This window comes from Pelodiscus sinensis, chromosome 22 (assembly GCF_052426305.1).
Source record: "Pelodiscus sinensis isolate ZL-2025 chromosome 22, ASM5242630v1, whole genome shotgun sequence".
In the NCBI taxonomy this organism is placed as follows: domain Eukaryota; kingdom Metazoa; phylum Chordata; order Testudines; family Trionychidae; genus Pelodiscus; species Pelodiscus sinensis.
The window spans coordinates 2588078-2602895 of record NC_143073.1 but is presented as its reverse complement, the minus strand read 5'-3'; the positions used below and the strand labels follow the sequence as shown (position 1 = coordinate 2602895).

The following is a 14818-nucleotide window of genomic DNA, read 5'->3' as shown; positions in this document are numbered from 1 at the left end:
GCTGTGGGAACACTGCGCTTTTCCACGTGCCGCCAGGGAAGTTCACTGTCGGCCACAACTCAGCACCGGGACCCCTGGTACCAGAGCCCTCGGCAGGCACCTGGCACGACCAACAGCGAGGGGCCCTCGGCACACGGGTCAGATCCCACGAGAGGGGACACCAAAGGGTCCCTGAGGAACTTCCCTGCCCACCCCGCCCCCAAAACGGCCACTGCAAGAAGCCTGCAGGGAAAGGGACAGACTCCCCAGGCAGCAGCACCAGGGACAGAAGAGAGCTGAGCAATTCCCCGCCCAGCAGCCGGCCCAAGGGTGGCAGGGCAGACGCCAGAGGAAGATGTGCACAGCTCTTGGCCAGAGAGGGGGCACTAGGAACCACATGAAGGAAAGAGGAAATCCCACGTTCTCCCTCCCCAGAAATAACTAGCTCCAAATGCCCCCTCCACAACAGCACCCAGGTGCCACACGCAGCTGCAAGGCCCACTGGGGGCAACGTTAACAACAAAGCTCCAATTCCCAACCACTAGCCACCGACACAGCGACTAGCCGTGTGGCAGGTTTTGCAGGCAGGCTCCACTGAAGTCAGGGAACCATGGGGCTCCCTCATTCACCGCTCCACTGAAAGTCCCCCTTGGGTCTGAGCAAGGCCAGGCTGCAGTCGGCTGCCGCATTCTGTGGTGACATTAGCCCCACTCCTGCAGAGCAGCTGCCCTCGCTCAGGCGGGGGGTGGCTTTCCTGCAACAAGGCAGCGAAGCTGAGCTCTCAGGTCCCTACACTGGCCAGCTCGGATCCACAGGGCCCCGCAACCAGCTTTTGGATTTCTTACAACCTTCCTGTGCTGCACAATGACAGCTGCCCTCCAGAGGTGCTGGCCCCGGAAGGCAGGCACGGCCAGCTCCCTACCTTGGCTTGGCTCAGGTCTTTCTGGGGCGAGGAGGAGATGGAGTTTGGGTATCGCCTGGTCTGGGTGGATCTCTGTTCGTACAGTGGTCCCTGAGCGCTGTTCTGGGAGGTATACGTTGCTGTCTGTATCGTGCTGCCCTGGTAACCAGACTCCTGGCTTTGATTGGACGAAATTGCCGATGAGGATTCACTACACAGAAAGGAGGGAAGGAGTTTGTCGTCTCTGCAAAGCCACCTGGCTGGGCTGGCAGCCTTGAGCCTTTGCTTGCAGGGGCTAGGCACGGTCGCGGAGCAAACCAGGCAGAAGGGCACGCGCGGAAAGAGGCTTATGGTGCTGTGGACTGGCCCGGGAACCAGGAGCACCTGAGCTCCGACTGCTGCTGACTGGCCGCACGGCCCAGGCCAAGTCACTGCACTGCGCCGGGGCTGCTTCCCAGCCGTACGACGGAGCTAGGACGGCCTAACTCGGAGGGGCGGCTGCGAGGACACGGCGCGAGGCTTGCGAGTCACAAGTGGCTCTGGGGCCTGCAGCAGCACATGGCACTAAAACCCTCTGCTGTTTGATCATTAACCAAGCAGGGTGCTTTTACGGTGCGGTTAACCAGCTGCACCTGATCAAATAACCCTCGGCCAGTCACCGAGCGGTGAGAATCACGAGCCTGTCCCCGTTCACACTGGTTCAAGGAGAGTTTACAGCGCCCCAGGAAACGAAACGAGTTCGCACCACGGGGGGGCGCTCCCTTGGCTCCTGAAGTATCTCTGGGCCAAGGGCCCTGCAGGGCTTGGGGATGGAATGCTCCATATACAACTGCGTGGGCAACGCACAGGCAGGTTCCTCCGACACGCTGAGAGCTCCCTGTCCTCCATCAGGAGAGAGGGGACAAGTCTCTGAAACCAGACTGGCAAGCACAGAAACCGGAGACACATGGCAGCGGCTGGAGGGCGAGCTGCCCCGCCTCAATGGTCTTTGCCGCTGGTCTACCTGGCTCGGAGCCGGAGCGGCACAGAACCCGGACGTCAGCTGAACTTGTGAACCACTGTGCCACCAGCCTCACCAGGGCGGGTCGCTGGAATCACTGCTTACATTGCAGCTCCTGGGGCACACAGGCTCTCAACCCGCGGCTGCTTCCTCCACCCCAGACAACTCCAGCACGGCGGCAGGCTCGGTACACTTGCTAGCGCTGGAGCAGGGTCAGCAGGGCAGCATGGGAGGGCCCTTGAACCCGACACGGCACACTCACAGTGCCCGGAAAATACGGGCTCCGCTCTCTCCCGGCTTGCTACGGACGCCCCCGCAATCCGTACGTGCAGCGGGAAGAGCCGAGCGCGCGCAGCCCGTCCCCCTGGACCCAGGCACGTGTGTGGGGATTCCCCGCTCCCCCCTGGACCCAGGCACGTGTGTGGGGATTCCCTGCTCCCCACTGGCCTCAGGCACGTGTGTGGGGATTCCCTGCTCCCCCCTGGACCCAGGCACGTGTGTGGGGATTCCCCGCTCCCCCCTGGACCCAGGCACGTGTGTGGGGATTCCCCGCTCCCCCCTGGACCCAGGCACGTGTGTGGGGATTCCCCGCTCCCCCCTGGACCCAGGCACGTGTGTGGGGATTCCCCGCTCCCCCCTGGACCCAGGCACGTGTGTGGGGATTCCCCGCTCCCCACTGGCCTCAGGCACGTGTGTGGGGATTCCCTGCTCCCCACTGGCCCCAGGCACATGTGGGGGGATTCCCCGCTCCCCCCTGGCCCCAGGCACGTGTGTGGGGATTCCCCGCTCCCCCCTGGCCCCAGGCACGTGTGTGGGGATTCCCTGCTCCCCACTGGCCCCAGGCACGTGTATGGGGATTCCCCGCTCCCCCCTGGACCCAGGCACGTGTGTGGGGATTCCCTGCTCCCCACTGGCCCCAGGCACGTGTGGGGGGATTCCCCGCTCCCCCCTGGCCGCAGGAAACCTGCCCACATTTCCTTTGTTCAAGCGCCGCGAGCCAATCAGCCGTAGGCCTGTCTGACTGAGTCCGCGGGCCACTCAAGTGCTTTCTGTTGCATACGCTGTCCCCCCTTTTTGGCTACGAGGCCAGCCAGAAAGGGTCTACTGGTATGCAGTAGCTAGGGGGTTCCCGGCCAGGATCAACAGTGCAGGCCTGCACTCTGGCATCTAGGGGCGCCCGGGAAACTCCTGCCCCACGAGTCTAGGCGAGGACAGAAGACTCCAGAACCTCAGCAGTTTCTGTGCATGACCTTGCATGGGTTAGATCGGGGGGCTCTATCAGAGGCCCACAGACCCAGACAGTGCGGGAGGCCCGGCTGCCCGTAGCAGCTACCTGCCTGTCCCCCACAGGCCCTGGCCCCAGGCCTTTACCTCGCAGTGCTGGTGTAGAGGCTGCTTTGAGCCTGGCTCACAGAGGCGCTCGTCGTGGGTGTCGATTCGTACTCCGAGAGAACAGGCTCCGAACCAAATTGTAACGCCCCAAACTGCAGGTTTAGCCCTGAGATGTCTGCTGAGCCAGGCATTTCCACTGCGAGGGCAGGAATCTGCAAAGGGAGGCGCGTCGTTGCAAGGCAGCCGAGCCAGGCTGCCCGCAGGAAGAGCCGCTTTAACAAACCAGACGCTGGAGGGCAGAGAAAACTGGACCTGTGGAGGGCTCTGGCCTCGGCCGGCCCCGCACGTCGGCGTCACAAAGCAAGGGGGGAGCGGGGACCTGGGGTCAGCTGAGCAGCAGAACCGGCGGCTCTACGCGGCTGGCGGACACCGAGGTGGCGGACCCCGGATTTGACTTCAATGACACCCGCCCTCACCCTGCTGGAATTTCCAACACGCTTGCCCCAGGGCCTAGGGGTGCTCTGGGCCCCCCGGATTCCGCCGTCCATACGAATCCGGTCAGCCGAGAACACAGACGTCTAAGAGCCCAATCGGACTCCGGGCAGCCAAGTCCAGCTCTACGGCCATCAACATGGGGAGGCTGCTACAAGTCCAGGCAGCCCCGCACGCCCCTGCTGCCACCCATCCCATACCTTGGACGTCAAGGAGGTTTTCTTCTTCTGCTGCTTGAGCTTCTGCTGCACGGGCTGCGGGCTGGAGGACTGGTTGTCCGACGACCCCGGGGACATCTGGGGAAGGGAGTTGCTTTTGCCGGGCAGAGGGGACGAGGGGGGAGGCGGTCCTGTTGCAGAGGCTGTGCCCACAGGCTGCTTGTCCTGCATGAACACTTCCATCATGGCTGAGGCTGGCGGGAAAGCCTGGCGCTTGGTGAAGGGGCTGTGAACTGAGGAGTCCGTTGGGGTCTTTAGATCTGCCACGTGAAACAAGGGGGGGTGAGCGTGGGCTGTCCCTGACCACTAACGCAGGCCTGGCCAGCCCAGGCAGGAAACCGAGTCAGACTTCGCCCCGTGCGAGAGCCTTTCACCTGCCCCTCTGCTCCCGTCCCCCCCACGCTCTGCTCCTACACGGGCGCCAGGGGGAGGCACCATTCACCAGGAGTCAGGGCGCTGCTGGGAAAGCCTCTGGAGCACTGAGTCCCAGCCCAGCATCCTGACCCCCCAAGCATTCCCCCTGCCAGGTCCGCAGGCAAGTTTCCCGGGCTCCCGCCAGGGTTGAGGGGAAGAAGGGAGCAGATCGAGTGAGCCTCGCTCCTCTGCCTTCACCAAACAGCAGCACGGGCCTCTCACCCGTGCCCCCAGCTTTGCGCCCCCACCCTCCGCAATCTGACTGCAGCTGCCTGTCTCCGCCCAGCAAGTAACCCCCCCCCCCCCGCACTCTGCAGCGCCACGGCTCACTGGCGCCCCGCTCTCCGCCCCTCCTCCGGGCTCCTCGGCTGACACGCTCAGGTGGTGCCAACACCGGCTGCTGCCGGACCAGGGCTGAGTTTCCCGGCTCATACAGAGCCAGGGCCATGTCCCCAGAGGAAGGCAGGGAAGAACAGCCCCACCACAGCCACGCCGGGCCTGCCAGACAGGCAAAGAGCAGGACAGAGCCGCTCCTTGGGGTCTTCCCCAGGCCCAGGAAGAGCCTCTGGCACCAGCACCACCAGGAGAGGCTGTTTTCCCCATCAGATCCACAGCCCAGCTCCCTGCAGCCGACCAAGGACACGGGGCTGTGGATCCGAAAGCCATCCCGCCACAGAGCTCCCGGACTCCGGCCCCGCTCGCCGCAAGCGCTGCGTCTGTCAGATGCTGGGCTGCAGAGGGCAAGGGCCTGGCCCAGCAATGGGCTCACCTGGGCTGCTGCGAGTGGAGAAGGGACGAGGAGCCCGCCCCCCACGCCTTAACCAGCTGGATTTACACTCGCCAACCAGAGGACAATTAGACTCACGTCCCCAGAGATCTTCACTGAAAGGCAACAAGCCCCCAAAGCCCCCCAAGCAAACCCTCCGTGCCCCGACTGCAGCACCCTGAGCCCCGACAAACGCCTCGGTGGCCGTGCCTTACCGTACTGCACCAGAGCCGAGGACTGTGCCGGAGAGGCCATGTCCCAGGAGGAGGGGCTGCTGCTCCCGCCAGGCTGGGTGTGCTGAGCCGCCAGCTGAGCCAGCGCCTGAGCCGTCTTGAACTGCTCCAGGAACTGCGAGCCGGTGGTGCTGCTGCTTTTGGCCTCTCCCACGTCTCCAAACCCCTTCCCCAGCATGTTCACCTGGGGTCGGAACGAGGAAAGGCAAAGTCGGCCCCCCTGCCAAGGGCACCCTAGGCCACCAGAGAGCAGAGTGCCTGCCTCAGACCCAGGCTTGGCTTCCAGGGGAGGTGAGAGGGAGTGGGGACGTGCTCGCTCTTGCAGTCCCTGTATTCACACTGTCTGCCTTGCTGTGCTGTGCGTGATTCTACTGTCCTGGAGTAACTCTGTGTGTGCCTCAGTTTCCCTGGGCACTGCAGCACTGTCTGGATGAGGAGGGGGACTCACCGTGGAAGTACGTTCAAGTCCTGAGGACCAAGGGAGGGCAGATAGCACCAAGGGTGGGCTGCCTAGAGGGTTGGGACCAACTGCTGGGGGTGAGTGGTTTTTCGGCTGGCCCAGGAAGAGGGGAGCCTAGCTGGTTTGGGGGGGCCAGGCAGGGGGCTAGAGCCTTGGCTCTGGGCCCCACTGTCCCCAAGACTGATTATACAGGAACCAGGAGCAACAAGGCTGTGCTACACCATGTCCCTGAGAACCAAGAAACCTCCTGTTCTACCTGCCGGCTGCAGACGGGGTCAGGGCCCAGTGGCTCCCCCAGTCTGTGACAGGAGGTACTGGGGCGCTGTCTGGTCGCAGCTCGCCCTGCACAGGCGTGAACACTGCAGGCCCCTCGCATGCCGACAGCCAGGTGTCAGGGAGCGGACGCAGCACAGCTGAGCTCTCCGATAAAGGGCACCGCTGGCTTTGCAAGAACTCCTGCTCCCGAGCCACGTGGGAAATGGCACCCAGTGTCACCGAACTGTCTGCCCCGGTGACAAGCAGCAGCTGCCCAGCTCCAGGCACCCCTCCGAGACCGTTCCAACAATTCCCTTCGCTCTTTGCCGGGCCCCAGCACACACCAGGCGGAGGGGGCCGGGCAGCCGGCAAGCCAAGAGCCCACACGGCACAGCGACGCCCAAGAGGCAGGGACACGTGGGGCAGAGGCTGCACGCGCCTACCCTAGGGAACAGGCACATTGAAACCAGGCTCGGTCCTCGGGGAAGTCACCTCTGGGAGAGGGAGAAACCTGCTCAGACGCTTCCAGAGCCACCCGGCAAGGCCTAGCTGCCCAGCACAGCGCTCCAGCAGGGAGGCTGCCCTGCGTGGTCCCCCAACTCACTGTGCCCGGGGAACAAGCCGGCAAGTCACCCAGCTTGGGGATCCTCAGCTAGAGGGTGGCACCCAGCCGGTCCCTCCCACATTGCTCAAAGGGGGGGCCACAGACGGCAGCTGGGCTCCTTACCATGCTGTGATGAGGGAAGGCGTTACCGGACGCAGGCTGGGGGAGCGCTGGCTGCTTGGAATTGCTGAACACCAGTGGCTGGGCCAGAGAAGGGGCCTGGGTGGAATCCAGGGTGGACGACTCGTTCTCCAGAGAGGAGGGCGTCTTTCCTAACAGCACCGCAAGGTCAATTCTGGGAGACGGGGACAAAGGAAACCAGCGGGGTTACCGGGAGCTGAGCCGTCTCTGGAGTCCTGCCCTGTGACCTAGGGGGATCCACACCACACTCCCGGCAGCACCTGCCTCTAGCCACCTCCAAGGGCCGAGTGACAGGAGCCGCCACCTGCACCCACGACAGGCAGCCGAAGAGGAAAAGCAGACGTAGAGCAACGCTTCCGCAGGGGCGCCCGGGCGAGGCGCACGGCCCCGCTAGGCTGAGGAAGGGGGCTCGTACCCTCCAACCTACTCAGTCTGGCAACCCACGTAATGGTGGAGACCAAGGGCTGTGCTTGGTAACCCCGGGTTACAGCGGTACACAAGGAGGGTGACACTGACTAATAAACGGACAGGCCATTGATGGGTGTTTTCCTGGGACCAACAAGTGCCATGTGAACCGCTTCCCCTCCCACCTCACATCAAGCTCAACCACCTGGCGGCAAGAACAAATCCAAGCTCTAGGGAAAAGATCTGAGTGCGTACAGCACCCTTTGGAGCCCAGGCTGCTCTCAGACGTACCTAGCCCTCCCACCCTCCGGTGAAGTAGTTAAGCAGCTTGGCTGAGACTTTCGAGTCAGTCCAGGGTCATTTCACTAAATCAAGAGATGCGCCTAAATCCCTTAGTCTGCTCTGAAACCCCCAGAGCTGGTCTACAAAGGGCAACGACAACAAGCCTGTGACAGAGACCGTCACAGAACTTGGGAAGAATTCCTGGGCTCCAAACCTGAGCTCCGACCGCTCAGCCCCATGGGAACTTATGCAGAAGGGCAGAATTTTGTCCAAGTGGCTCGCCAGCTGCCTTGGGTGGTTTAGACCCAAGCAATCCTGCAGCCTGGCAGGGAGGCAGACCAGGTGACCCCTGCGGTTCTACGCCCTGCCCCCACGCTACCCTCCTGCCAGAGCACTGCTACTAAGTTGTCACCTCTGTCCAGCTGTGATTGTCACAGTCTCTGCCGGCAGAGGCACTGAAGACACATTGGAGGCAGTGAAGATCTTGGTCTCCGAAAGCTGCAAGACAGAAGAGGGAGACAACCCGCGTATTAGAACCAGGCGTTAGGGCTCTGAACACAGGTATTTCCAAAGCAACTGAGGCTGGGCAGAAGGGATCTGCAGGACAATGAGCTGGTGGCGCCCTGCGAGAATCAGCGAGTGGCATTAGTGCTGCAAACATGATCAGAAAGGGCCAGCCCTTGGGTTTGCCACCCTCAGCGACTCGCCAGCCTTCTGCCATGCCTAGAAAGCATTTCCACACAGTCCTGCCAGCCCCTCAACCCAGATGAGCGGCCGGGAGCTACGGAGTGAAAATCCACCGGGAAACGGGCAAGGGACACGCATGAACCGCAGCGCTCCCCTGAAATCCATGCCGACAAGGAGGAGCAAGGTCAGAGAGGGGAGTCAACTGAGCAGAAACTTCAGCCCTCGCTTGACAGGTGAGCCTCGGATCCCACAGCGGAGGGCACCTCTGGCTCCTGGGCCAAGGAGCCACGGCGCAGCTAGGGCTCTGCCATGAGACCCGCTAAGGGAGGCAGTCAGCCAAACACCTAACACGGGCTTGCCTGTCGCTCAGGTCAGAGACCCTGAAGCGCTCTGTTGAGCGGGGCTGCCACCCAAGGGGCACTCGGCTCTCCACGGGCCCGGGAGCGTCTCTGCCCAGGATGCAGGGATGAATAGGATGTTTTAGAGCCCCCCCCCGTTCACAGCGGGCCACAGTGTATACAAACAGCCTCTATCCCAGAGACACGCACGGGGTGAGTAACGGCAAGAGTGACGGAAAATCATCCCAAGCCAGCATGCTTGCTCTGGGCGCCAAGGGCCTCCCTGCGACACACGGAAGGGTGTCTGCCCTGCCTTCGAGCAGAGCGCCCCAGGGCCCAGACACGGCGCAGCTCCGACACCCAGCGCCACCGCCTCCTTGGCACAGTGCTTGGAGGAGGAATGCCTTTTCCTCTGCTGCCAACGCCGGCTGAGAGAAGTGAAAAGGCGGACCAAGCAGCACTCGGCCCTGCAGCCATGTAAGGGGACAGCCAAACTCCCTTGATTCAAATGGCAGCTGGATCAGGGCCCGCGCTGGAGCACTTCAGAAGTGAAGGCCAGGCTTTTTTCCAAAGCAGCGGAATTGGATGCGGGAACACGGAGAAAGCAGCGAGATGAAAATGAAACAAGCCACAAGAACACGAATAACGCGCTCAGAGCTCCTGGAAACAGGCACTGAAAAGTACAACCGTGGCAGAGAAGACAGGGGAAGGCGTTTCCCGTCCTGTGCCGACTCCCTCCCCAGCCCAGCTAGTACGGAGTCACAGGGCCCCAGCTTTCCAAGCTGCAAACTCGCAGGGTTGACTTGCCCCCGAGCTGGGTCACGACAATCCACCTGAGTCATGCAGTGCAGTTCCTGGAACAAGGCGCCTGCTTGGGGCTATTCCTACAGGCCTCAGCTAGCAGGTTTTGGGTCCCTTCTAGCATAGGGAGGGGATTGAGAGTACCTACATCTTCATTCCAGTCCTCTGTGCCCCACTCCTCCGTCGCTGTCCGCCACGCACCTACAAGGAAAGCAAGAGTTTGGGACGTTGCCTGGATGTCGGAGCCCTGTTTCTTACCAAAGCCAGGATAGTGGTTGGAGGCATAGCAGGCAGCTGGGCGAGTTCTTACCCACCAACCCGGCACAGGCGAGAGGCTAAGAACGGCTGTGCACAGCACACCCAACACCGAAGCAGAAACTCAGGAGGCAGGGCTTAGCGGGGGGCTCCCTGGGTTCTCCCCAGCCCCTTGGTTCAGAGCCATCAGTTTTCCTGCTTTCCCCTCTCCTTGCAGTAGCTGCACCCGCAACCAGCAGAGACCGAAGCCCCACCTCCAGATGGAGGCAATGCCAGTCCAGCTCTCTTGGGGGCCTCCCCACACCCCTATCAATTGGATGGGTTTTCTTAAAGGGACACTGTCAGAGCAAGTTCATGCCCAAGTCTCAGGACTGAAACGTTTGCCTGGGTTTGTCTCAGTGAGAATGTTTCCCTGCAGTGTTTGAAATCCAGCACAGGGCACGTTGCCCTAGTGCAGGACACCCCGAAAGCGAGATCTCCGAGGAACCGGCAAGCAATTCCTGAATTTTCCTTGTCCAATTTCAGAGCAAGGCAAAAGGCGAACAGATAAAACGCTGCAGTGAAAAGACCGTCATGTGGGTTTCAACGGGCTGAGGTTTGATTTGTGGAAATTTACAGGTTCCGAAATGCGTTTAACTTGACTGCCAGTTCGGAGTCCCTTGTCTCCCCTTCCTCTCAGTTGGAACTGAGCACTTTGGGGTAGCATGCTCACTTCCGAGTGCACTAGAAACTCAATGGTAGGCCTGGAGGACGGGGGGGGGGGGGGGGGATTTCACCTCAGAAAATCAGGGCCCAAAAAGCAACCTGCCCCTTTGCAGCAGATCATTTTCCCCATACAAACCAGATGAAGTCAAACAAACAAAGCCACACTGCCGACAGGGTTAATTCTAGAGACACTGACACGGACAGGAGTCCTGCCCATAACAACACCACCTTCGTCAGCTGACAAGCTTTCCCGAACATGCAGAAGTGGAATATTTTGGCCTCCTGTTCTTAGAGGCTAGTCAGAACCTTCCCAGATTTGGGGAACGTGGAGAGGGGAATTCCCAGACAGCCTATCGGTGTCAGGCCAAGACGGGAAAAGTCTCCCACCATTCCAGACCTGCAGCTGCCTGAGAGCACCAAGGAAGCCCTTAGCAGAGCCTAGTGCTTTTCTGGCAAGCTGAGCCTATTCAAACCCCTACGTATTTCATTCGATTTAGGATCAACCCATTACTACAGCGTAACCCCTTGAGCCTGGCAGCCTCTGGACAGCCTGCACGTGGGGAACGCCCCTTTAACCCCCAGATGACATCACAGAGGCAGGGAAGAACAGAGGCTACCCTTCTGGGGGTGGGGAAGGGTTATCGGCCGCTTGCCACTGCTCTGCTTTTTTCCTCCCTCAGCAGCAGCGGGAAGGCTCTGTTCCAGACCTCCAGGGACTAGAGACCCCTCATATGCCCAGCTTCCTACCCAGGCAGAGGAAGTGGCAGGCCTCGGTATCTCGACACAACTGCAATGGGCAGAAGCAGGAAACAGTCTGTGCTGAGCGACTCAGCCCGGGGCCCCTGTTCATTTCCCCTGCTCCGATCAGCTTTGGGAATATGAGGGAGAGCAGAAGGGCCGGGGGGTTGAGCTACACTCTCCAGTTTACAGAGCTCCTCTAGCAGGCTGCAGGAGGCAGACGCCCAGCGCAGCCCTCTCGTGCCTGGAGAGGGAAGGAGAAGGGGATGCAGAGAGCGGCTTTCTAGCTCATTGCAAAGCGATGGCTTCTTAACCAGCAGACTGTACAGCTACCTTGCTGAAGGGGAATCAAACAGCCCGTGGAGGCCTGGCAGAGCGAGGCCATCTCCAGCACTGAGACTGTGCCCACTACCCTATTCAAAAGGCAGGAGACTGCCCGCCCTCCCTCTGCCCAGGAAGCTACTCCTCTCCCCCAGAGGAACGGTACTGCCCATTCCCAAGGCAGCAGAGATGCCAGATGCAATGGCCGGATGACCCAGGCCCAGAGCCTGCCCTGGAACGGCAGCTGGCACCTTCTCCACACAGCCTGGGGCCCTGATGTATCTGCCCTACATCTGAGGACAGGGATCCCCGAGTCTGCTGATCCCATAACTGGCCTAGTTCAGAGAGGAGCGACCGGGCTCGAGCAGCTCCAGGTCCTGGACATACATCCGGGTGCAACGCTGGACGGCACAACTCCGGCAGCTAGCAGCTTGGGCTCCCACTGCTTCCAAGGCCTGTGGGCGATCTCCGCTCAGAACTGTACGCTAGCCATAAAGGAACAGGAAACTGAAGACAAAAGGGGCATGCAGGCTTCATCTCGGGCTAGAACAGGGAGATCTTGAAGGCCAGCAGAAGCAGGCAGTGGAAATCCAGCGTCCTAACTCACAAAGGAGCCTTAGCCAGAAAACACAGGCTGTGACTTCAAAGGCCCAGCTTTCCCCAGGGACTTACTGACCACGGGACAGCACGGGGGTCTGTCTCTTGGGGGTCTCGGAGTGTGAGGGGACGACAGGCTTTAGCCCAGCAAGCCATGGGGCGGGAAATCCTTGAGCTCAGACTAGATCTAATGGCCCCTCCAGGTCTTAAAGTGCAGAATGGGAAAAGGTCCCCAAGGCAAAAAGCCGAGGGACACGGCCCTACATCTCGGTGGTGCCGAGCATGCAGGGAATCTCAGATCTGCACCCAGGAAACAGAGAAACTGCACACTGGAGGCAGGCCAAAGAACGGCCATTTGATGCTTCGCAAGAAGCGGTCGTACGTGGGAGCGACAATTAGCAGGCAGCATTCAGAACCCCTAGCAGGGCTATCCTGGAGGCCAGGAGCAATCCCTGAGCTGAGGACTCGGGGATCCATGCGGAACCAGGAGCAAGCCAACGCACAACTGTCTGCATGAGAGAGAGACAGGAGCTGCCTTGCACCTCCTCCAGGTGGGTAGGATGGGGTGTTGTCAGGGCCATCCAGGTGGTGGTGCTGTGGGTGCAGACAAGCAGTGGATGAACCTGAAATGTACACAATCCATGTGCTTTTAGACACAGCCCTCCCCGATTTCCTTCTAAGGCATCAGCATTAGTAACAGCACAGGCAGAACGAACATCAACTATTCATCACAATGAACAAAGTAAGCGCGAGAAGAATGACATATCCACAGATAGTTCAGTGTTTAAAGTAAGCTAGAAAGTAAAGGTATCCGGGGCAGTCAATGCGCCTGGATGTATCATACCAGGAGCAGTGTCAAATTTTCGGGGATAATTTGAGCCCTCACCCCCAATGAAATCAAGTCCTGAAACAAAAAAGAAAAAAAGAAAAACAACCAGTGAAATTGGGGCTTGAGCACAAGTTTCATTGCCCCCACGTCCGCCAGCCACATGGTACCTGTGGATATTGTTACAACTGAAGAGATGCTCAAGGCTGCTAAAATGGAAACATAAAATGATCATGCATGAACGTGTCTGTACCGGGTTCGGCATGAAGCTACACTATGGACGCGTTACAGCACAGACGCAAACCCGGAGTCTTCCACGGGGAGTAAGGCACCGCTGCTTCCCCACCCCGTTATTATAGACCCAAGCACACTGGCTGGAGTCCACACGCACACGAGAATCTACTTGGAAAAGAAGGTATGAACCTTTCCAGCTAACCGATTACAGGGGGAGGCTGCTGGGAAGGAGCGGCTCCCCCTCCTCCCCCCGCCACGGAGAGGGGCAGCTCCAGCCAGCTGGAACAGCCCCTGCCTGCAGCGTGCCATTCGGGCTGGGCCCGCCTCGGATCGGACAGGGGCTGGAGCAGGTCCCTGCCTGCAGTGGTGGCAAGCTTCTCCAGCCTTTACTAGTTAACTGGAACCAGTAAGCCTCGCCCAGCTAGGGTGACGCTTACTGACTAACCATGCACATCCTTAATATGAAATGGTACATTTCTAGCCACTTCTTTTACCCTTGTAAACAAAGACAGCCCTGCACCCCAAAAGCATGGGTCCTCATCCAGCCCGACAGTCCAGACTGAACAGCTACCCGGGCTCAGACCCACCGCTACAAGGTGCAATCTGCTGAAAAGCGGTGACCAAAGAAGTGATTTTGAACAAGGCTAGTCCGGTCTTCTGGAGAGGAACACAATTAGAGCTGCACTTGGAAGGGGCAATAATCCATTTTAGTGGGCAATGGCTTGGAGAGGGAGACAGAAATATGCATCGGCTAGATGGCTAAATGCAGTATTATTGCTATCTTAACCTCCTCCTTACGCAGACTCAGCGGAGACTAACAAGGGCCTTCAGCTGGCACTTTGGAAGGAGACAAACTGAACCGTCACGGCTGAGGCAGGCAGACAAAAGGGACAGTGTCAGATTCGTCTGTTTTAAAATTCTGGTGGCAGCAGCTTCTTCTAACCGAAGCGCTGAGCTCTCCGGGGAGAGAAGTGAGCAGCACAGAAGCTCTGAGCCCTCTGTGGTACAGATACTGCTCCCCAAGAAAACCTCCCCTCTCAACAGAGATCTCCAGGACAGCTTTAATTAGAGGTGTCCCGTGAGACACTGTCCAGGTATATCAGCGCAGAACTTGCATCTACTGGAATCTCACAAGCCACCCCCCGAGTGTAACGAAACAGCCAGCACCCCATCTCCACAGAGCGAGAGAAGAGGAACTCCTGGCAGAAAAGGAGGCCATGGGTACACACTCCTTTCTGTCCCAAGATCTCACGTGGCAAACAATCTGGGGCAGAACGCAGAGCGCTCTCCACAGAGAAAGCCGGCACGTGAACTCCAAGGCTGGCGCAGGAGGCTGCTCCACAACCGCGTTTACACAACGTCCTCTGAGCCGAGACAGCCCCTGCGCCAGAAAGCCGTCCTCAGAGTCGAGCGGCCAGTGCCTTCAGGGAGCACCTTCCCCAGCTCAGAGCAGGGCACTGCGAGCGCGCCAGGTCTGACTGTGCAGCTGTCACACTTCCAGTGTGAACCTCCAAGTGGAGAGCAGCGAAACTTACCAGGAAACCCAACACACAAAATGGACACTCGCAACAAGAGCGGCAGGTCACTGAAGTCCTGCCCCAAATCCACAACATCCCCTCACTGTTTTATCCGGGAGGCTGAAGGGGACTGGTGGGAAATCCAGGTTAGATCTAAGCAGCAGGGTAACAGGACAGAAGCATGGAGTCACTCACTTGTCCCATCGTCTGGCTCAAAGCTGCCAGTGCTGTTCCACGTGTTGTTGCTATTCCCGTAGTTCTGCTCTGTCCCGGCTGGCTCCGCATAATCAGCTGGGTTGAAAGTTCTGGAACACAGA

At 59.8% G+C, this 14818-nt stretch overlaps 1 protein-coding gene across 11 annotated transcripts in view; it reads right to left on the bottom strand.

Annotated features, from left to right (window-relative positions):
- The window catches only part of UBAP2L (ubiquitin associated protein 2 like), a 45203-nt gene that overhangs the window by 17102 nt on the left and 13283 nt on the right, over positions 1 to 14818 (bottom strand). For 6 of the 11 annotated variants that reach the window (XM_089772624.1, XM_089772626.1, XM_089772629.1 and 3 more), the window contains exons 8-16: positions 14697 to 14806; positions 12769 to 12828; positions 9457 to 9509; positions 7895 to 7980; positions 6778 to 6949; positions 5318 to 5519; positions 3905 to 4182; positions 3252 to 3424; positions 902 to 1091 (exon numbers count right to left, since the gene is read on the bottom strand). In XM_089772624.1, the coding sequence (XP_089628750.1) occupies positions 902 to 1091; positions 3252 to 3424; positions 3905 to 4182; positions 5318 to 5519; positions 6778 to 6949; positions 7895 to 7980; positions 9457 to 9509; positions 12769 to 12828; positions 14697 to 14806 (1324 nt within the window). The remainder of the gene's footprint in view (positions 1 to 901; positions 1092 to 3251; positions 3425 to 3904; positions 4183 to 5317; positions 5520 to 6777; positions 6950 to 7894; positions 7981 to 9456; positions 9510 to 12768; positions 12829 to 14696; positions 14807 to 14818) is intronic. The other 5 variants (XM_089772630.1, XM_089772633.1, XM_089772632.1 and 2 more) reach the window with 2 other exon arrangements.